The 22,447-nt window shown below is 58.3% G+C and overlaps 1 protein-coding gene across 1 annotated transcript; it reads left to right on the top strand.

Moving 5' to 3' along the window:
• The first annotated feature begins 2,242 nt into the window (after positions 1 to 2,242).
• On the top strand, positions 2,243 to 21,970 carry PDIA4 (protein disulfide isomerase family A member 4). The gene is made up of 10 exons (XM_055335120.1): positions 2,243 to 2,452; positions 8,437 to 8,617; positions 9,639 to 9,844; positions 11,855 to 11,993; positions 14,387 to 14,592; positions 14,703 to 14,861; positions 17,245 to 17,396; positions 20,353 to 20,509; positions 20,792 to 21,025; positions 21,350 to 21,970. The coding sequence occupies exons 1-10, from the start codon at positions 2,371 to 2,373 to the stop codon at positions 21,763 to 21,765; spliced, it is 1,932 nt and encodes a 643-aa protein (XP_055191095.1). The 5' UTR covers positions 2,243 to 2,370; the 3' UTR covers positions 21,766 to 21,970.
• The last annotated feature ends 477 nt before the right edge of the window (positions 21,971 to 22,447 follow it).

The raw sequence follows: 22,447 nt of genomic DNA, 5'->3' as shown, positions 1-22,447 counted from the left end.
AAATCAGTGAGATTTAGGGATAAAGACGGAGCAAGCATATTTCCAACTTGATAATGTTTTGTTGTTGAATGAACTTCTATTGCTCTACTGTAAATGCTTTTAAAAAAGAACATTTAATGTTTTTGGGGTTTTTTTAAGATTTATTTATTCATTCATGATAGAGAGAGAGGTGCAGAGACACAGGCAGAGGGAAAAGCAGGCTCCCTGCAGGGAGCCCGATGTGGGACTCCATCACGCCCTGAGCCGAAGGCTTGGCTCAACCGCTAAGCCACCCAGGCATCCTAGGAACTCTCTTTCCTTTCAGGTTTATGAGGATCTATAGGAAACTACCATGAAAGACAAAAATTCTGGCTGGGCTCTATCTCTTTGAAGAGTCCCTCAATTTTTTTTTCAATTTATTTATTTATGATAGTCACACAGAGAGAGAGAGAGAGAGGCAGAGACACAGGCAGAGGGAGAAGCAGGCTCCATGCACTGGGAGCCGGATGTGGGATTCGATCCCGGGTCTCCAGGATCGCGCCCTGGGCCAAAGGCAGGCGCCAAACCGCTGCGCCACCCAGGGATCCTGAAGAGTCCCTCAATTGAGGGGTACCTGGGTGGTTCAGTGGTTGAGCCTCTGCATTTGGCTCAGGCGGTGGTCCCTGGATCCTGGGATAGAGTCCCCCATTGGGCTCTGTAGAGAGCCTGCTTCTCCCCCTGCCTGTGTCTCTGCCTCTTTCTGTGTCTCTCACAATTAAATAAATAAAATCTTTAAAAAAAAAAAAAAAAGTTCCTCAAATGATATTGCTGATGAACACCGTAGAATTGTAGATGCACTAAACTGTGCGCCTGAAACTACACTGGATGTTAACTATACTGGAATTTAAAAGCAGGTAAATATAAAATGGTGTTGAGCTGTTAGATGGTCTACATTGAAAGCGGTCAGGTAAGGGGCTGCCAGCTGTATACTCTGGCATCATTAGTCGCAGAATGTCTTTCTGCCCTACACAACTGAGGGGAGAATCATCAGATTTGCAGGAATTCAATAAAAATTCATCAAGCAAAAATCTCCTAATTGCTAATGCCTGTGAGTTGCCAGCTGTCTTCCTTCCTGACTCAATCTGTATAAACAGAAAAATACTCCTGCTTAGGATTTTCCCCCTACTTGTCTCCTCTGTCTCTGCAGGCATACTAATCCCCTCGTGTGGACGAAATCTCAGACCCTAATAACCACCGCAGGTTTGGCATATGCACCAATTACTTAACCTAATTGTCTTCTTTCACATTGTCAAGAGGGAAAACCTGGACCGTATTTACATCTATATAGGCCACTCTGGCATTGAACTTCTGGCGAAAATCACCAGGGAACAACCAACATGAGACAAAGTTTAGACAAGCACCTGAGGGTCTGTTCATAGGTGAACCCGTGGAGAGCGGCTCGCAGAACCCTTAGGTCTGGATGCACCTTCCTGCTCGCTCGTCCCCACCCCCAAGCCCAATAGGTACTTCAAGCCAGGGAAGAAATGCAAACTTCTATTTGCTCGAACCCACACAGAACCCACAAAGCAGACTCGGGATCCACGTCCTCTTCTTTTCCCTTCAACAGAACCCGCTCAGGCCCCTCTGCCGCCTGGGCCTGCGGCCTCCCGAGGCTCCCACGTCCGCCTCCCCTAAGAACACGTCTTCTTCCGGCCCAGCTCGGAGGCGGCCTGCGGAGTCCAGCCCCGCCCCCCGCCCCGCCGGCCAATCGCGCCCCAGGGCCCGCCCCGCCCCCCGCCCCGCCGGCCAATCGCGTCCCAGGGCCCGCCCCCCGCCCCGCCGGCCAATCGCGCCCCAGGGTCCGCCCCGCCCCCCCGCCCCGCCGGCCAATCGCGTCCCAGGGCCCGCCGCCCCCCCCCCCCCGCCGGCCAATCGCGTCCCAGGGACCGCCCCGCCCCCCGCCCCGCCGGCCAATCGCGCCCCAGGGCCCGCCGCCCCCCCCCCCGCCGGCCAATCGCGTCCCAGGGCCCGCCCCGCCCCCCGCCCCGCCGGCCAATCGCGCCCCAGGGCCCCGCCCCGCCCCCCGCCCCGCCGGCCAATCGCGTCCCAGGCCCCCCCTCCGCCCCCGGGCCGGGCCGCCGCCTCCGCGCCTCCTCCCTCCCGGCGTCCGCCCGTGCGCTCGGGGCCAACCGAGTGGCAGCCGCGGATTGGTGGCTGCGGCGCGGCCAATCGCAAGGGGGCACCTCACGTTAGGGCTCCGAGCCTTAAGCGCGCGGCGGCCGCGGAGGGCGGCGACCGAGGCGCACGCGGCCCGCGCCCCGGGGCGGCTGCGATTGGCCGGGCCGTGGCTTGCCCGCCCCCGCGCGCGGCCGGCGAGCGCTGCCCGAGGTCCGCGGAGGCCGCGCCGCCGCCATGAGGCCCCGGACGGCCTGGCTGCTGCTGCTGCTGCTCCTGGCGCTGGCGCAGCTGCTGGCCGCCGCGGGCCCCGACGGAGGTGAGCGGCCGGCGGGCTCCGGGAGACGAGCGGGCGCGTGAGGGCTCGGGGGCGGGGGCGGGGGCGGGGGCGGGGGCGGCCTCCGCCTCCCCGGCAGCAGCTGCCCCTCGGCCCTGCCAGGGTCGCTCGGGCGCGGGCCCGGCTCGCGGGCGAGCGCGGCGGCGGCGGGGCCCGCAGGGGCGGCGCCGAGGCCCGGGGCGAGCTCCGCGGCACGCGCCGCCGGCCGCCGGCTAGAGCGGGCCCTGTAGGCCTGGCGGGGCTCGCGGGCGTCGGGCTCAGGGAGGGCGGCGCCGCGGGCCCGCGGCCCGGGTCGCAGCTGCCCGAGGCCGCAGGCCGCGCCCCGTCTGCCGGGGTCCCTCCCGCCCCCCCTGCGAGCCGGGCGGGGCCGCCGAGGCCGCCCTGAAGCCCCCGCTGGTGGCGGCGTCCAGGCCCCGACGAGCGGGACGCACCCCCCGGGCGAGGCGCGGTGTCCCCAGGCTGCGGGCCTCGCGCCCCGGTCCTGACCGTCTTCCTCCCCGGCCTTTGTCCCGGCGACCGACTCTTCCCGCCGCTTTGTGCCAATGGAAGGAGACGCCCCCGTCTAGTACTCGGGTGCAGGGCAAGTGTTCAAACAGGTTGAGTGACTTGGGGGGGTGGGCGGTCACCACTTGGAGCCTTCGCCCGAACAGGGAAGTAAGAACCGCACTGGGCGACACAGACGCCTGCGGAGGGCGGGTGGAAGGCAGCGCGGCCCTCCAGTGAGACTTGAGGCCTCCAGGAAACTCGAAGGCCCAAAACTTACACCAAAGCAGGCTTCCGGGGGTGGGGGTGGGGGCGGGGGCGGGGGCGGGGGCCTGAAATCCGCCTCGTAGACCTCTGCTTCCCGGCTACCTGCGCAAGTCACGCTTTGGGGGCCGGAGGGGACGGACGTGAAAGTTCCAGGACCCGTGGGGATGGAGGGACTTTTTTCGGAACGTGGCTAAGAAGGAAAATAGTTTTGTTGTCTTGACTTTGATCCAGTGGTTTGTTTTTTTTTTTTTGAGATTTATTTATTTATGATAGAGAGAGAGAGAGAGAGAGGCAGAGACACAGGAGGAGGGAGAAGCAGGCCCCATGCAGGGAGCCCGACGTGGGACTCGATCTCCCGTCTCTGGGCCAACGGCAGGCACCAAACCGCTGCGCCACCCAGGGATCCCCGATCCAGTGATTCTTAGGAGGCCTGAGAGAGTGGTGGACTCAGGTGGAGGACACCAAGGGTTATTAGGACCAGCAGGTTTATTGTTTGGGTGACAGATCACTAATGCCATGAAGGCCCTGGGAAGCAGTTGCCTCTGGGGTGAGCCCAGGAATCTCTGGAGTTGTCATGCTCAAGGGCACTATCCTCTGGTGAGGCTGGTGCATGGTCAGGGGGGTGGAAGCGGCTCCTAGTCCCTACCTTGACCCTTCCCCCATCCCTGAGGGCATCCCTGACCCTTCTCTCTCACAGGTAAACTTGTCCTGCCGATTTATTTTGGGCCCACATTTCTCTCTACCTCCGCCTTTCCAAGTCTCCAGGTTTTGTTTTTGTTTTGTCTCTCTTATATTTCGGATTCAAACAGCACAGTGCTGTCTGGGCCCCAAAAGACAACCACCACCACCACCACCAAGAATATGGTCACTAAATAGAGCTTAAGCTCTGGCGGTGCAAGCCTTAGGTGTGGTGTCTCGGGTTAGAAATCACCTGTACGTTTCACGTTTTTCCAGCCAAAATAGTGAGAGAAAATACTTTGATGCTAGTTATTGCCTGGTTTTTTGTTTTTTGTTTTTGTTTTTCTTTTTTATTTATCTTTAAGATTTTATTTAGGGCAGCCCAGGTGGCTCAGCGGTTCAGCTCCGACTTTGGCCCAGGGTGTGATCCTGGAAACCCAGGATCGAGTCCCACATCGGGCTCCCTGCCGTGAAGCCTGCTTCAACCTCTCCCTCTTCTCAGGGTACCCAGGCTGCCCTGTTGCCTGTTTTTAGCTGGAATTGGCATAGACTTAAAAGTTAAGTGGAGAGACGCCTGGGTGGCTCAGCGGTTGAGCATCTGCCTTGGGCCCAGGGCACGATCCTGGAGACCTGGGATCGAGTCCCGCATCGGGCTCCCTGCATGGAGCCTGCTTCTCCCTCTGCCTGTGTCTCTGCCTCTCTCTCTCTCTCTGTGTCTCTCATGCATAAATAAATAAAATCTTTTAAAAAGTCAGGTGGAAATCCCCTTGTGTGGGTGCTAAAGAACTGTTCATCTGCCTCTCTTCATTCCTGAGAAGTGATTATCAAATGATTCCACCTAAAGCCTTGGGCCTATTAGGAAGAAAAGAGATGACAATGAGCCAGAGCAGTGAAGTGGTCAGGACCCTCCACTAACTAGTTTCTTGATCCTTGGGCAGGTGACTAACACGCTCGGTGCCTTAGTTTCCTTGTCTGTAAAGTGCATGCTATGTTTCCCCGACGGGTGAGAGAACGTGTGTAAGAGCTCAGCACAGTGCCTGGCCCCTTTGCAGACATCAGCTGTAGTGATCTGCCTGGTAACGAATTTCTCTTTTTCCATGTTTAATGTCCACTTCAGTATTGACCTGACGGTAGAAATTATCCAGCCGTTCCGGGCACTTCTCTGGCGGGGACCGAAGAGGGAGGATAGTGAGGACGTCTTGAAAGGAGCTGCCTGTGTGCAGGCTGGGCAGGGCTCCAGGGTTGTCGTCGGATGTACCGTTGGGAGTGGACAGGGATCGCAGAGGCCTGGGGCCCCCACTTCCGGAATGGCCTTACCACGTGGGCTAAGCAATGTGGAGGTGATGTGAGAGGCTTCGTCGGCCGGGTGCTGGGGAGAGTGGCACCCATCCAGAAGATGCTAGAAGGCTTTGGGGATCTTTTCTCTCCTAGAATGTCCAGTCATAAGAGCGAAAAAGTGGACTCCCTACTACCGTGTGGGATGTTTTCTTTGCAGGGATGTGTGGGTTTCTAGTAGGTTAGGAACATAGAGCCACCGGCCTCTCAGATTGCAGGAGGTTCAGGCCTGGGGTTGTCTGCAGGCTGGCAAGGACTTGGAAAGGTAGGGACCTGCCTTAATGCATTTGGGAGCCTTTCACTATGTGGGGAATTTTCTGTCATTTTGTTTGTTATCCTTTAAAAGAAGTATCAAGGGCAGCCCCGCCTTTGGCCTGGGGCATAATCCTGGAGACCCGGGATGGAGTCCCACGTCGGGCTCCCTGCATGGAGCCTGCTTCTCCCTCTGCCTCTCTCTCTGTGTTTCTCATGAGTAAATAAATAAAATCTTACAAATAAATAAATAATCAAGAAATGAGTTCAGTCTTAGGAACTCTGTCCCGTGGTAGTTTGGGGACCCCCACTGAATCACAAGGACTGTCCCTGGTGGTGCTCCAGGCCGTGTCAGGCTGAGCATCGATAGGAAGGCATCCTTGCCTTAACCTCTTAGTAAAATTCTCCCTATCCCTGTGCTTGGCGTGGGTCGTCGGGCCCCTCTGCCCCCCGGGCCCCTCTGCCCCCCACCCCCCGGCCGTGCCCTAGCCTAAAGTGCAGATTAGGTTCCCACCTGTCCTGCAGTCTTGCAACTGCCTGCAAGTAAATCTGGTTCCTGTATTGGCCAGAGCGGTCAGGCAGTGGGAGCGGATGCCCTTGGCCCACGAGCCATGCCCAGCTGCCCCCAGCAGGCTCTCTAGCCTCCATGAAGCATCCGGATCCGAGGCCAGGTGTGGGGTGCCTCCTAGGTCCCTGACCCAAAGCAGAGAACCTGCAGAACATCCTGACGTTGAGTCTGCAGGTTTGCAGCCGTCACATGGGTCGTTTTGAGTGAGACTTTGGAGCCATGGGTGATCAGATTAGCCTTTTGGAAAGCCAGTGTGACTGCTGTACCACAGGCCAGAGCAGGAAAGCTCAACACTCAATTCTTGCCTTGTGGGGTTGTCCTAGGCAGTATTTCCAGAAGAACCTGGAAGCCCTAGCCAGCCAGGGTTAAATTCAGGTTCCCAAGAGCCCTGGGTGCTCAGATTCTCGAAGACCTGAGGCTGCAGTGTTGGCTGCCGATCATCGGGGGAGGCGGACTGCGTTGAGGCCACCAGCCTGAGAGGTGGAGATGGGGCTTGAGCCCGCACTGTCTTCCCCCAGGTCCTGCCCTTCTCCATGTCCAGGAAGCCTGATGACAGTGCTGGCTGGCGGCGGGGCCTCTGCGGGCCTGTCCCCACCTAGAGGTCCTTGTGGGGGGGGTGGGGAGCAGAGGGCCCGAAGGCCCGGGAGCCAAGCAGGTCTGCTTGGTTTGTACTTCTCAGGTTGGTGGCTTCTGTTTTGAGATTTTATTTTTTTATTTATTATTTATTCATAAGAGACCCAGAGAGAGGCAGAGACACTGGCAGAGGGAGAAGCAGGCTCCCTGCGGGGAGCCCGATGCGGGACCGGATCCCAGGACCCCGGGGTCATGAGCTGAGCCCAAGGCAGGCGCTCAACCACTGAGCCCCCCAGACACCCCCTGTTTTACAGGCCTTTCTTCCTTCCCCCACAAAGGAGGAGAACTTGTACCCTAAACTGGAGAGCGAAACGTAGAAGTCAGGAAGAAGCAGCGGGATGTGTAAAGGAACGTGGTTGAGGAAAGTGTGGCTCCTGGTGGATTTTGGTTTGTAATTAGTTTGCAGATTTTTATGAAAAGAGGCAAAGCTGCCACAGCACCCAGACCAGTTAGTTCCCTGGCCCGTCCCGGCGGCTGTGGGGCCGGCACTGGGTTCGGTGGGGCAGGGCCAAGGTGGGGCAAGTCCCAGAGGTTCCCAGACCCCAAGGCTGACTTGGTCCTCCGCCCCCAGCACAGAACTATCAGAGTTGCTTTATCTCCTGGGAAGTATCTGGGGAAAGAATAATTGGCCCCTTGGCACGATCTGGCTCCAGAGTTAAATCAGTTCTGGGGCTTGCTGTACTTGGCTGCTGTGACAGCAGCGGGAGAAGCTGGTTAACGAGCACTGCAGTCCCAGGGTTCCTTGTCTCCGTCGTCGGACGAGTGGTCAGTGAAACACAGATGGTAAGATGAGCAGGTTCTTGTGCTCTGGGAAGAGAGCTGTGCTTCCAGGCAAGGCATTCTCCGAAGGTGCGATTTGTTGTGTTTTACTGATGCACGTTACCCCTGTAAATCTTTAAAATTATTCGTGGGGGGACTCCCACGCTGGGGATTACTGTGGGGTGACTTGATAAGTAAATACAGTTCCTCACCCTCTTCCCTCCACGGTGAAACCTGTGGGGCCCTGTTGTAATGCCACCCCCTTTCAGAAGTGGAATGAGTCCAGCCTCCAGAATGTAAAGCCGAGCACAAGTACTTGTCCCCGTTGGTACTGGTTGGGGGGCCAGGCAGCCATTTGTTCACAGGAAGACTGATGAGGCCCTATCTGTGGAGAGCATGGTGCCGTGAAGAAGGCGTTGGTGACAGCCTGCCCTGGAGCACAGAGGCAGGGTACCCACAGAACGAGGTACCCTAACGCACAAAGCACAGGAGGTGGATAAAGGAGCCTTGCTACGGCGCAGGGGCGAGGCCTGCAAGGCCCGCAGCAGGGTGATACTGGGAATGGATCGGATCCCAGTGCAGGAGTGACGAGTGATGGTTAGGGTTCTCCCAGCCTGGCCAGGAGGCGGAGGTCCTGTCCTCAAGTCCTGCTGGGCGTTTAAACTTTGAATTCTAGGAGACGCCCGGGTGGCTCAGTGGTTGAGCATCTGCCTTTAGCCCAGGGTGTGATCCCGGGGTCCTGGGATCGAATCCCACGTCGGGTTCCCAGTGCCTGCTTCTCCCTCTGGTTCTCTCTCTGTGTCTCTCATGAATAAATAATTTTTTTTTCTTTAAAGATTTTATTAGAGGCCTGATGTCGCCACCTCGGCTCATGGTGGCCCTCAGGGACCACTCAGGCCTCATGGCACGTTTGCTGGGTTTGGGGTTCTAGGAAAGCTTTGAAGGAGGAGAGTCACCAATTTCCTAACCGGTTTGGATGTTTTCCGCTCAGATTCTTCCAATAAAGAAGATGCCATTGAGGATGAAGAGGAGGAGGACGACGACGACGAGGAAGAGGAGGAGGATGACTTGGAAGTCAAGGAGGAAAATGGTGTCCTGGTCCTGAATGACATGAACTTCGATAACTTTGTGGCTGACAAAGACACGGTGCTGCTGGAGTTTTATGCTCCGTGGTAAGGACTGGGGGAGGGGTCCTCCATGCCCACGGGCTTGACGACTCACGGTGAGGGTGGCAGGGGGAGTGTGGGTACAGGAACGCCAGGAGCTCAGCGTCTGGGAGCCGGCCCTCAGAACGCGGCCCCTGGCAGCCTAAGATACAAGTGTGTCCTCGGATAGTTCAGCGGAGGGGTTGGCGTGCTTAACAGTCTGTGACAACACGGAGACGGGGTTGGTGACGACCTGTCCCTCGCTGCAGATCCTGCCCTGACCCACCTCGAGGCCATCCTGCCGCCCTGCTCCTGCCAGTTGCTGCCCGGGTGCAGCCTTGGCCTTCGGGTAGTTTCTGGTGTGGAAAGGCACACCGTAGTTAAGATCTGCTTGGCTACTGGACCAGTGCCTGAGGTTCAGGCGTGAGGTGGTTTTTTTTGTTTTTTTTGTAAAATATCTAAATTGTCCTTGGAACAGGTCAGTGAGATTATATTACTACGCTGTAGGTCCGTATTCTCAAACTTTTTGGTCCTGGGAGTCCAGATTGCTTTTTAGGTGGGTCGTGGCTCTCAGCAGTTACCATATTCAACATCAGAACACAGAACTTTCCGTATTAACTCCTCTCTAGCCGTAGCCCTCACTTGTTAGCATGATATTGTTACGCCAACATTGTGGTTGGTCGTGTGGCCTCTGGGAGACACCACTGTACGCTCTGAGAGAGTGAGTGAAGAAGACCGGAGACACCTTCTGTAAAGAGTTTTTACCTCACAGATGCATCGAGAGGGGTCCCTGGACAAACTTTAAAGCTTCCGGACAAAAGCACTGGGGTTTGGAGGTGCAGGAAGCGTGAGCCCAGGCCAGAGCTGGAATTCCGGCCTACATGTGTCTGACTCCAGCCACCTTGGCTTCCTCACTGTGATACCTTGTGTGTCTCCTCTTACCTGCGATCATCCGGGTCCCCGTGCCCCCGTCCAGAGGTGCACGGCTGGATGTCAGTCCCCATGGGTACAGTTAACCTGCTTCTTCTTCCCTAAATCTCATTCTCAGGTGTGGACACTGCAAGCAGTTTGCTCCGGAATATGAAAAAATTGCCAGCACCTTGAAGGAGAACGACCCTCCCATTCCTGTGGCCAAGATCGACGCAACCTCGGAGTCCGCGCTGGCTGGCAGGTTTGGTGTGAGCGGTTACCCCACCATCAAGATCCTCAAGAAGGGGCAGGCTGTGGACTATGAGGGCTCCAGGACTCAGGAAGGTGAGTGGAGCCTGCACTCATGGAGGAGGGTGGGCCAGGCCTCTCTTTTCAAAAGAAAGTTAAGGGGGGCTGGTTTGGATAATAGGACAAGTTGAGTGGGCCGGGAGTGGTCCCAGGAGCACCAGCTTCTGGCAGTGCTCCCTGCTGGAGCATTCCAGTAACTGAGATCAAAGTAACCTCATCCAGGGGTAGGAAGGGTGTCTTCCCATTTCAGACCATGAAAGTCAAGATCTGGAGCCCGTGTGTTGGCATGGCACGAGGCCACGGTTCCCGGCGGGGCTCTAGAGCAGTGCTCCTCAATGTCGACCTTCCGTCAGAGTCACTTGGTGGGCTCCTGAAGCCAAGGCTGAGCCCCATCCCCAGGCTCCCAGTTCCCTGAGTTTCAGGTCAGGTTTGCTGATGAACATTTCTTACAGGCTCCCGGGGCTTAACTGAAGCCATGAGTCCAGAGCCCCGGGTTGAGAACCACCGGTGTGACGAGCCAGGCAGTTGTCCAAAACCAGGCCTGATGGGTCCCTCCCCGACTTACATTAGGCACAACATTAATTTTTTTTTTTAATGAACGAACAGATAAAATTGTGATATCTTTGTCTTCTCTCTTAATCGCTAGGAAAAGACCCCATCGTGTTACAGTTTCCACTCCCAGTGTGGCATAGTGGACGTAGTAGTGACTAGGACCACAGCCAGGACACAGTCCCTGTGTGTCCCAGACACGTGGTGGCCCCTTGCCAGGCCCTGGGTTCCTCATTTGAGGAAGAGGCGGTCGCTGGGATCTGATCTGAGTCCCTTTGAGCTGGTAGGGGGCCTCTCCTCTGATCCTCTGAGGATCCTGCCCACTGCTGGTGCACAAAGGGAACCTCACAGCCATTGACACTTGCTTTCGCGTCCTGTTTGTCTGTCTTCTGACTAGATCATCCGCTTCCGTGCTTCAGAATTCTCAGCGGTAGTTGAGGAGTAGTGTTTCACCCTGACCCTGGCTGTCCAGCTCCCTTCCGGGAAGCCAGCTCGTGTGACAAGTTCCTGTGTCCTTCGGAGACACGGACACGGGAGAGCAGCATGTGTGTGTGGGTTTAATTTCTCCCAGTTGTTAGCATATCCCCAACACCACCTGCACCTTTGTGTTGTGCTTCATCAATGATGTCTTAGCCGTGTCCGCACACCCAGGAACTTAATCTAAGAGCAGACTGAGAGCCGTGTCCTTCCTGTTTCAAAGTGAGCAGGCTTGTGTGTGTGGAGGTCCGTGCCTCACGTTTGACCGCTAGACGTGGGGCCAGCTTGGCACCTCGAGAGCAGTGTTCGCCAAAGGGGGCTCCTTGGGCCACTGGCCTCCCCCACGTTGATGAGCTCCGGGCTTTGGGTGTGGCCTGGGGGACAAGGGGCCCACGCCGTGGAGGTGCTGCTGTGTACACTGATCTGAGAACCACTTAGATCTAGCTACTTGGCGATTCCACAGCAGAATGAAAAAAGAAAAAAGAAAAACGTCGAATTTGCCACCACTGTCCCAAGAGCCACTTGGAAGGTGCTTGTAGGAGCGTGTCCTGAGCCTACTCCCATCATTGAGCCCATCTCTGGGGACGGGGCCACCACCCTCCCCGTGCTGCCGATGCAGCCTGAGCGGCAGGGGAGGTGCTGCCTCTCTGCATTTTTCTTGAGTTTTGGGTACACGTCATGACGTGTGACCTGCTGGTGCTAGATGTGCATGACTTGACGCATGGGTCTTTTGTACCTGGGGAGGGGACGCCCTTGACACTATCCACGACGTGTGGTCACACGTGGTCGGACTCGGGGAGCTTGCAGTTAGCACCGCAGTCCAGCGGAAAGTGTCTCTCTCATCAGCTTGGTCTTGGGCTGTCAGAGGAGTTGCTGGGCAATGGGAAGAGGAACAGTGGACCCTCAACCCGGAACTCTGGCCTCAAGCTGCAGAGCAGCACTGGCTAGAGATGCAGCTGCGTTTTAGGAAATCCAACGTTTCCCGTCTACCTGTGCTCACGCTTGTTTGGTTTGTTTCAGAAATCGTTGCCAAGGTCAAAGAGGTCTCCCAGCCCAACTGGATGCCTCCCCCAGAAGTCACTCTTGTGCTGACCAAAGAGAACTTTGATGACGTGGTTAACGACGCAGACATCATTCTGGTGGAGTTCTATGCCCCATGGTAAGATGGTGTCTATCCCCTGTAGTTCAGATTTTGATGAGGCCCATTGCGCGTTTGGTACCACCCAAGCCATGCAGTGGGGGTATCAGAGACCCCTGCAGGTGAGGCCAAGCCAGAGAACAAGGGGGTGCCCAGTCCCCGGCACGCATGAAGGCTGACTTGGCTGCTGAGTGTTCCAGGGGGTGGGCGAGGTAGACCTAGGCCTGTACGATGTGAGGTAACACATCTGTAGGACATATGGGAATGCTGTTCATGGAAGTACATATGGCTGTGATGAGGGGAGAGCGGAGGTGCCACCACAGTGGGCCGGTGGTGGCAGCTGGTGGCCTTGGGCTGCCCGTTCTAGGCTTGCTTCTTCATGAGGTATCTGAACAGTGGGGGTTTTTTGTTTGTTTGTTTATTCATGAAAGACGCAGAGAGAGAGGCAGAGACCCAGGCAGAGGGAGAAGCAGGCTCCATGCGAGGAGCCGGATGGGGGACTCGATCCCGGAACCCAGGGTCACGCCCTGGGCTGAAGGTGGCGCTAAACCGCTGAGCCCCCTGGGCATCCCTGACTGGTGGTTTTATCTGTCTTCACCTCTGCTTCAGGGCAGAGATGTTCGTGTGCCAGAGCGAATCTTGGACGATGACCCTCCGCCTTGCCTCACACTGCAGATGTGTCCCCCTCTCACATTGGAGCCTCTGGGTCCCCACAGCTGTCCTGCCTCTGTGTCCTCCTCTCACCCAGTCTCCTTTAGCGTCTCTCCCCCAAGTCCTCCTTTGCAGCCAGGCCTCTTGACGCCGCCAGGCTCCCTCCCCACCCCCGACCTCAGGGCCTCAGCTCTTGCAGGGCAGGGGCAGCAGAGCCTGGCCGCTGGGGGCCGTGGCCCCGGGAATGGGGCTGGGATTGAAGCCTACTGCCTGTCAGGAAAGAGGAAGCCCTGGCTCTGCGGAGGAATTGGGCGTAGGAGGGACGTGGCCTGCGTGGCCACAGCATGGGCAGGAAGCAGCCAGTTCGGCCCCCGGATACTAGGAGCAGAGGTGATCAGAGGGGAACCGGGCAGGGGCAGGAAGGAGGGGGCAGGGCCCCGCATGTAGGAAGGAAGGTGCCCGGATAAAGGCAGCGCGGGGGAGAGGTGGCTGCCCGGGTGCCGCGGTTCTCGGCCTTTGTGAGGAGAGGACGGAGGGCTGTGGGCCGCTGGCGACTGAGCAAAGCCGGTGTGTCCACGGGAGATGGGAGCGCGGCGGCCGCTGCTCTGGGAGGGCCGTCAGCCTGCCCGAGGGCCCCTCCACCTGCAAATTCGTCCTGGCTCAGCCAGGGGTTCTGGTTCTGGAGCAAGCCTGCTGTGTCAGGGCGAGCCGCGCAGGCGGAGTCAGGGATGCGACCACAGGGCTCTGGACCCCTGCGGCCGAAGGCGCTGCCCTTGGCCGACGTGGGGTGTGCACGTGCGCAGAGAGGACAGGCAGGCGGTGGGGAGGAACCCCTGGTGCGCGTGGAGGGGGGGCCGGGGGCCCGGGAGGTGGCGAGGGTGTTGGAGGAGGCTGCACAGGGCTGCCTCACGGTGGGGTGTGGACTCTAAGTCGTGCTTGCCCAGAGCTGGGTTCAGCACGCCGCCGGCCCCCGTCGCGAGCTCAGCGAGCGCGTGGAGAGCGAGTTCACCTTGTCTCTGATGCCGCAGGAGCAGTGACCTGTGGGGTGCGGCCTGGAGGTGTCCTCAGGGCCCTGACAAGGCCTGCTTTGTTCAGCTCGGGCCTCAGGGCCTCTGACTGGCAGGGCACTCGCCCGGTGTGGCCCGTCGGTTCTTAGGGTACAGACGGGCTGTCATAAAGGTGTCTCCGGTCCCGGTTCCCTTGGCTCAGGCCCACCGTCTCCTGCCCTGGTTGGTCGCTGTTGATCTTTGTTCCGTCCTCGTGCTTTTCTTAGGTTGTATCTCGGCCCCCACATCCCTCCCCTCGCCCACCTTTGAAGGGCGCACGTCCACTTCCTCCCTGTGTCTCGTGTCCCAGGTCAGCTGTCCCATCTGGCAGGAAGGCCATCCCTGACTCGTGTCCTCGCCTGTACTCACTCCCAACGCAGAGAATCTCCATTCTTAGGATGTTGTGTGTCGTAGCCTTTCCCACGCCCACCCTGTGCTCCAGTCACACACCTGCCTGTGTTGTGTGCGTGGGTGTCCTGCGTGTGTGTGTGTGTCTGCACGTGCGCATGTGCATCCTCCCACTGTGAGTAGCACCAGTGCGGTGGTGTCATGCCTCCAGAGGGGCCTGGCTCCACGCCCTCAGCTTGGAGGCATTGGGAGGTTTGCTGGATCTAGCTGACTTGCCTGGGAGCACAGGCTGGGTTTCTGTGTGTCCCTCGGCTGGGAGCCTGTGTCCACGCTGGGACGGGCTCCTCTTAGCCTGACTGCTGCTTGTAGGTGTGGACACTGCAAGAAGCTGGCCCCCGAGTATGAGAAGGCCGCCAAGGAGCTGAGCAAGCGCTCCCCCCCGATTCCCCTGGCCAAGGTGGACGCCACTGCGGAAACAGACCTGGCCAAGAGGTTCGAGGTCTCTAGCTACCCCACGCTGAAAATCTTCCGCAAGGGGAAGCCTTTCGATTACAACGGGCCACGGGAAAAATACGGTAAGCCACCTCCCAGTCGTACCTCAGTGGGGAGGGAGGAGGCGGGGAGAGCCGTGGGCAGTGTCCTGGGGGGCCCCGAGCCCCTCCCCAGGCACATGCTTTGCTCCCAGGTATTGTCGACTACATGATCGAGCAGTCTGGGCCGCCCTCCAAGGAGATCACGGCTCTGAAGCAGGTCCAGGAGTTCCTCAAGGACGGGGATGATGTCATCATCATTGGGGTCTTTAAAGCGGAGAGCGACCCAGCCTACCAGCAGTACCAGGATGCCGGTGAGTCGTGACTCTCGGGGCTGGACGGGTGATCCCTGCCCCAGCTGTCAGGTTCCTGGGGTGTCTGCTGCTTCTGCGGAGAACTCCTGGGGCCTCGGTGTAGGGGATCGCTCCATGAAGAATTGAGATAGCACCCGGGTAACAGGCTTTCCTTTCTGGGGTTGGGGCCTTGATTACATGTGGGGGGACAGGATCCCATACTGAGTAGGCCTCTGAGCAGAGGGCAAGGGCACAATCAGGTTCATCCGAGTGTGTTGTCTCCCTCCCTGTCTTTCCAGGATCCCCTTCCCAGCCCCTCTGCAAGGGGTGGGGTCTCCACCAGAACGTGAGGGTTTCTGAATCAGACTCATGTTCCAAGTCCTGGCTCTGCTAGTTATTAGCATGTGACCATAGGTGGTGACTTGATTTTTTTTTTCTTTCTTTTCTTTTTTTCTTTTTTTTTTTTTAATATATTTTATGGGGCGCCAGGGTAGCTTATTCAGTTGAGTGTTTGTCTTCACCTCAGGTCATGATCCCAGGACCCTGAGATCAAGCCCCACGTCAGGCTCCCTGCTCAGCAGGCAGCCTGCTTCTCCCTCTCCTCCCCAGTCATGCTCTCTGTCTCAAATAGATAAAATCTTTAAAATATATGTGGATATATATTTTATTAAATAATCTACTTTGGAGATCTTTCTATGCAGGAGGTTGTTACATTGAGACGATGTAGACGAAGCGCCTGGTAACGCCGGCGTCCAGGAAGTGCTAGTGTTGAGAGGTTGAGAGCCGGAGTCACTGTGCACAGCTGTCAGAGGTGGTGTTCTGTGGGGGCAGGTGGCACTGGCCCCATCCTGAAATCCATGGTGGTCGGACTTGCTCTCCCAGATGACCCTAGGTTATGAAAGAGGTTTTCTCTCAGGAACACTGAGGATCCTCTCCGTCCTCGTCAGGTTCTTTCCGGGGTCCCCCACCACCGCACCCCCCCCCCCCCACATACCACAGATGGTTCGATTTTCTGCTTTAGAGCAGTAATTACAGTGTTCTAAATGCACGGATTGCCCCTTAGTGCTCATTTGTGTGGCGCGGTTACAGGTGTGCCCATGCCAAGTGCGGGTGACTGTGGCTGAGCTCAGAGGAGAGGTGAACCCCCCAGTGCCAGGGTGGGGGTGCCTCGTCTGTCCTTGTGGATTAGGTAGCCCGTCTTCTCCCTGGAGCTAAACCAGGGGGAGTCTTGCCCAGGGTGATCCCAGCCTCCCTGCAGGTGGCAAGGGAGACCCATGTTTCTGCAGAGCAGGGACTGGGGCCCGGGGCGGGGGCGGGGGGGGAGTGCAGTGAATCACTCACACGCCTATAGTCACATGATTAGCAGGTCTCAGAATTGTGACTTAAATCTAACTCTGGCTGGTTTTGAGAGCTGCCCCCCAAAGCATGTGGTGTACACTGTCTCAGCCGAGTTTCCTGTAATCCGGTCCAGGCTGGGGGGACACCTTTGACGTCTCACCCAGTGTTGGGATCACAGACTCAGCTCAGAGCAGAGACTGAGGTGTGTTCATTCACCCAGGGGATTAGGGCAGGGATGCACAAACTGGCCAGGCACGCAGCCACACTTAGCGGCCTACACACTGTCTAGCTGCTTTTACTCTCAGTGGCAAGTTGAGTGGTTGGGGTGGCATGGCCTGCAAAGCTAAAGATCTTGTCTGGTCCTTTCCAGAAAGTTTGCCAAACCCTGTTCTAGAATGTCCTCAGGCAGTGGGGTCTCGTCTCGAGATTTAAATAAGATAGCAAAAGAACTGCAGCCCACAAACAGGCCAGCCAGCAATCTGAGGAGGAGAGTCTAAACCCTCTCGAAGGGGCTGCGTGTGAAAACTCACCCTGTGGCTGTAGGGGAGCGTGGCGCCCACCTGTTCTCAGAGACCGACTGCGGCTCTCACGTGTGTCTCAGCATCGGCAACACTAGCTCCTGACAAATGAGCTTGAAGTTGCTCTGTGAACATTCAGTTTGTTATTTTGTTTTTTGTTTTTTGTTTTTCTTCCTAAAAACAAATTCTAAGGTAGAGGCTCTAAGGTGTTAAACCTCTACCAAGTTGAAAAATCCAAACTTCCTTCAGGTGTTTAAGCTCTGAGTGTCGTCCACGCAGTATTCATGGTGCCGATCCCTTCCTCCCCCCCTTCCTCCCTGACATGGAGAGGCAGAGACACAGGCAGAGGGAGCAGCAGGCTCTGCCCAGGGCCCCCCCCGGATCACGACCTGAGCTAAAGGCAGATGCTCAGCCACTGAGCCACCTAGGTGCCCGCCAATCCCCGTCTTCGCAGGGCATCAGCTTTGGCCGATGGGGACAGCGAGTTCAGCCTGGGTCAATGATGCAGGTTAATAAACTGTGTATTTATCGTTCTGTTAAATTCTCAGCGAACAACCTGAGAGAAGATTACAAATTCCACCACACTTTCAGCACTGAAATAGCAAAGTTCTTGAAAGTCTCCCCAGGGAAGTTGGTCGTCATGCAGCCTGAGAAGTTCCAATCCAAGTACGAGCCCAGGAGCAACGTCCTGGACATCCAGGTGAGTGAGGGCCCTCGCGGCCACAGCAGGCCCCAGGCTGCTTTTGTGGGTATTTTGGTGGTTTGGCTTGGTTTGGTTTTTTGGTTTTTTAGTTTCTGTTTTTGCTTTTAGTTTGTATTTAAATTGCAGTTAGCATTCGGTGTGACATTAGTGCCGAATGTATGGAAGGTTCACCGTATTGTACGTGCAGGCTTCTGAGCAACCTGAGGCTGCTGGGTGAGCCACAGCTGGGGTTCTGGAGCATGGAGGCTTTGCTCCGAGCCTCAGATGTGTGTGGGGTCTGGAGTGCCTTTCCCAGCCCCCTGCCTGGTAAAGGGGCAGGTTCCTGGGAGGCTGAGGACGCCAGAGCAGCCAGCAGGGTGGTCGGTGATTTATTGGGGGGCCTGCCAGAGTGGCTCCCTGTCCTCTCCCCCCCCGCAGGCCAGCGCCACCCTCCTGGGTGCTCAGCTGCTGTGGCTCTGGCTTGCGTGTCGGGCATTGCCCCTTGGCCGGAACGTGCTCCTGTGTCTGAGCGAGGCCTGCTTGGCCGACAGGTCGGCTCCGGGGCCGAGCTGTGGAGTGATAGCAGGCCTCTGTCTGCGGGCGGAGCTGTGGAACGTGGCCCACGGGTTTGGCCTTCCCTTTTTCTCCCCCATGGGCCTATGCCCAGCCCGCATCTTCCAAGCGTGATCTACTCACCTTGAGAAGGGCGGAGGGGGCTTCAGGCCCAGGGCAAGCCTGGATCCAGTTCCACGTCCTGCGTGCTTCACGGGGCCCTGTGCTTTAGCGAGCAGATTGTCAGGTTCGGAAGAAACCCTCCATCTCCAGGTCAGGGCTTTCCTTTGAGAGAGAGACTGGGATGCAGAGCAGAGAGCTGTGTTGTGTCCCTGGCTCCCACAGCCAGTTAGGAGCAGACCAAGGGGAGGGGCTGGGCTGTGATGTCTCCTGTCCCATCCAGCTCCTTTTCATCCATAGGTATTGACCTGGGGTCTGGAGATGAGTGTGGGGGGCTGCAGACCCCAGGAACCGGGCACCGTTCTGGGTGGTGTGAATGTTCCTGGGAAAGGGGTCTGGAGCTTTCGATAGAATCTTCCTAGATTCTGGTCCTTGACCCCAGAAAGGTTAGGGGCCCCTCAGTCTAGTCTGTTACACACGTCACTGCCTTTTCACTTCGTACCTTGAATGGACTGGTATTACTTATGTACCAGCTTGGTCGCAAAAATTATTTAAGACCGCTAAACATTGATACAACACAATAAAATGCAGTTTTTTAAAAACTGGCTGACTCAGTTGGAGAAGTGTGTGACTCTTGATCTCGGGGTCATGAGTTCAAGTCCCATGTTGGGTGTAAAGATTACTTAGAAGTATTTAAAAAAAATAAAAAGAAGTGGATTTGGAAATAGGGACAAAGGGAAGTCAAAGGCAGGGCAAGTAAGAAGCAGCCAGCTCTCAGGGCAGCACACGGAGGATCGCCACGACAAGGAAGGAGCTGTTGGCTTGCAGGGTGTGAGGCCCGCTCTGTTCCTGAGTGCAGGTTCGGGCCTGCGGGGGGCAAATGGTCACTTGCAGAGCATATTTGCCGTGGGGTCACTCTGCTTTACTCACGAGTTCACCTTCTGAGTGACATTCAGCCTGAAGGCTGTCAGATGCCCCATGGCCTGCCGGCCTCTTCAGTCCTTCTTCCATCACTTTCCCCCCACCCTCCCCATACCCTGGGACCATCTCCCCTGTGCCATCTCCCGTGTGGTTGCTGCTGGCTCCTCCCTTGCAACACCTTCCCCCTCCCACCTGGGAAGTGCTGCCATCCTTTAGAGCTGCCCAGGGCCACCTCCCCGTGTCCCACCCTGATGGACCTCAGCCCAGAGTAAAGAGTACAGTGTTCACCAGCCACCTCCTGCTCTGCAGCCTGGGTGGGCGGCTCAGCCTGGCCGTGCCTCACTTTCTTCCCCTGTAACGTGAGATGGCAGTGCCCACCCTTGGGTGCTTGTGGGGCTGGTGTCTGGAGGCTCTGGGTCAGCATCTGTCTTAGTGTGAGCCAGGGGCCCCTGCTTGGCCCTTGAGGCGGTCACCCCAGCTCATGTCTGCCAAGCCATGGCCACTGTGTCCAGCTGGTCACAGAAGCTGCATAAACATCTGTCGGGTTCATCTCCTCTGGAAACCCTCAGGAGCCAGCCTTGCTGAGCCTGTCCGAGGACGGCAGCCTGGTGCTAGACCCCTGAGCCCTTGCATGCTGGGCCTCCCGCCCTCCTCTCCAGAGGGGTGGCCTCAGCGGAGCAGCCTCCAGGCCCGGAGCTCTGTCTGGCTCCATGGTCCAGCCTGAGATCACAACGGTCGTCGTGAGTGTGGCCTCTCGAGGTGGCCGCTCGCCGGCTGTGTCCCCCGGGGCCTCCCTCCCTTCACCTCCTATGCTGTGTGGTTGTCACCGTAAAATGCCCCCCATGGGGCTGTTAGGATCAGATGAGGGGAGATGGATCATCCCACTCAGGTCAACAGCGAGAACAACTGTCCTCTAGAAGCCTGCCTTCTCCCAGCAGTTTTTTAAAAAAAAAAAAACATTTAAAAATGTCTTAAACATTTTAAACATCTTTTTCTTTTAAACATTTTATTTATTCACAAGAGACACAGAGAGAGAGGCAGAGACCCAGGCAGAGGGAGAAGCAGGCAGCATGCAGGGAGCCCTACCGGACTCGATCCCGGGACCCCGGGGTCACGGCCTGGGCTGAAGGCGGGCGGCGCTCAGCCTCTGAGCCCAGCCCCCAGGCGCCCCTGCCCAGGCCCCGCGTCAGGGCGCACGAGGTCTGCAGTGGCCCCGGCAGCTCACTTAGGGGTCACGGAGGACAGGAGCCCCAGAGGAAAACGGGGTTACGGGGCGCGCAGCCCGCAGACCGCTCCGCCCCCGGCCCGTCCTTCCAGAGCAGGCCCCCCCCCCCCCCCCCCCCGCCCCTTGGGCCGCGCTCACCTGTGCGCGTCCCCGCAGGGCTCGGCGGCCGGCTCGGCCATCAGGGAGCACGTGCTGAGGCACACCTTGCCGCTGGTGGGCCACCGCCGCAGCGCCAACGACGCCAAGCGGTACGCGCGCCGGCCGCTCGTGGTCGTGTACTACGGCGTGGACTTCAGCTTCGACTACAGAGCGGGTGAGAGGCCGCCGCGAGGGGCTCCTGCACGGGCACGCGCACAGCGGCGCTGGCGGGGTCGCGGTCGCGGTCGCGGTCCCGGTCGCGGCTGGGCTGCAGGGCCCCTCCGTGCTGCAGGGCCCCGCTCCTCCTCCTTCCTTCTCTGGCGCGCGCCAGGGGCCTCCGTGCTGAGGCGGCGGGCGGGGCGGCGGGGGCGGGGCGGCGGGGGCGGGGCTGCGGGGGCGGGGCCCGGCCGTCCCTCGGCGCTCACGATGCCCCCCCCCCCGCCCCCCCTCCCGTCAGCCACTCAGTTCTGGCGGAACAAGGTGCTGGAGGTGGCCAAGGACTTCCCCGAGTACACGTTTGCGGTGGCCGACGAGGACGACTTCGCGTCGGAGGTGAGGGACCTGGGGCTGAGCGAGAGCGGCGAGGACGTCAACGCCGCCATCCTGGCCGAGGGCGGGCGCAGGTTCGCCATGGAGCCCGACGACTTCGGCTCGGACGCCCTCCGCCAGTTCGTGCGGGCCTTCAAGGAAGGTGCGTGGCGGGGGCGCCCCTCTCGGGCGGCTCCTCCTGCTTCGTATGTCAGAGACCAGCAGCCGCCCGGGATCTGGGGAGCCTCCCCGGGGCGCCCTTGAAGCCGGGCAGGCTGCTGACGCAGGGGCGGCGGCGTGCGCGTGCGCGTGCGCGTGGGGAGCCGTGGAGGGTGGGGTGGGGGCGGGGCGGGGGGGGCCGGAGAGCCGAGCAGCCCAGGGTGGGCGTGAGGACGAGGCCACAGGACGGAGGGTGCCCCCCCCCCGCGGGGCCTGGCCCCGGCCCTCACGCTCCCCTCCCCTCCCCTCCCCCCCCTCTTCCGCGCAGGAACCCTGAAGCCGGTCGTCAGATCGCAGCCGGTGCCCAAGAACAACAAGGGGCCTGTCACGGTGGTGGTGGGCAGGACCTTCGACTCGGTGGTGATGGACCCCGGGAAGGACGTGCTCATCGAGTTCTACGCCCCCTGGTGCGGGCACTGCAAGCGGCTGGAGCCCGAGTACGCGGCGCTCGCCAAGAAGTACAAGAACCACAGGAACCTGGTCGTCGCCAAGATGGACGCCACGGCCAACGACGTCCCCAGCGACCGCTTCAGAGTCGACGGGTTCCCCACCATCTACTTCGCCCCCAGCGGCGACAAAGAGAACCCGATCAAGTTTGAGGACGGAAACCGAGATCTGGAACACTTGAGCAAGTTCGTAGAAGAGCACGCCACGAAACTGGGCAGGACCAGGGAAGAACTGTGAAGGCCCGGAGGGAGCCCCGAGGGAGCCCCGGGGGGAGCCCCGGGGGGAGCCCGGCGGCGGGGGCGCTCGGCCAGGGCAGGGTCCCTTGGGGCTCAGGGGTTTCGTGCTCTGGTATCTCACCTCATGCTCTGAATACTGAGTACAGAAGAAGGACTCCATAGATTGGCCCAGATTTTTACAGAGAATACATCTATTTTTACCATTATTTGGGGTGTGATTTTTTTTTACCTTCCATTTTCTTTAATATATTTCTTCAAAGCAGATAACTGGAATCTCCTCTGTGTGAATGGGATTTTTTTTTCCTTTTTCCTTTTAATTTAAAATTTAAGAAACCGTTGGCCAAATCACATTGATTTTTTTTGGAGGGGGGGGCTTTTTATTTTACCATTGTCTGAGGAATTACTAGCTGAACAAGAGTTGACTGTCCATGTGCTTCAGTTTTCATTTCTTCCTGCGTGGCACCAGGAACCATCACCAAACACCCTACCAGGGATGACATTTCAGTGCGACCTCTGAACCGCCACCCAGCCCCGAGAGCAGAGGCATCTCTGGGGGGGACTGGGTGTGGCCGTGCCTTCTGCATTCAAGCCAAGGACTGCGGGGCGAGGAGCGGCTCCCAGGTCCCCCAGACCCAGGGAGCCGGGTTCCAAGGCTCAGCCTTGGGGCGAGAGCAGCCACCCAG

The sequence above is a fragment of the Nyctereutes procyonoides genome, unplaced genomic scaffold (assembly GCF_905146905.1).
Source record: "Nyctereutes procyonoides isolate TBG_1078 unplaced genomic scaffold, NYPRO_anot_genome, whole genome shotgun sequence".
Lineage (NCBI taxonomy): Eukaryota > Metazoa > Chordata > Mammalia > Carnivora > Canidae > Nyctereutes > Nyctereutes procyonoides.
This window is presented reverse-complemented; position numbering and strand designations above follow the sequence as displayed.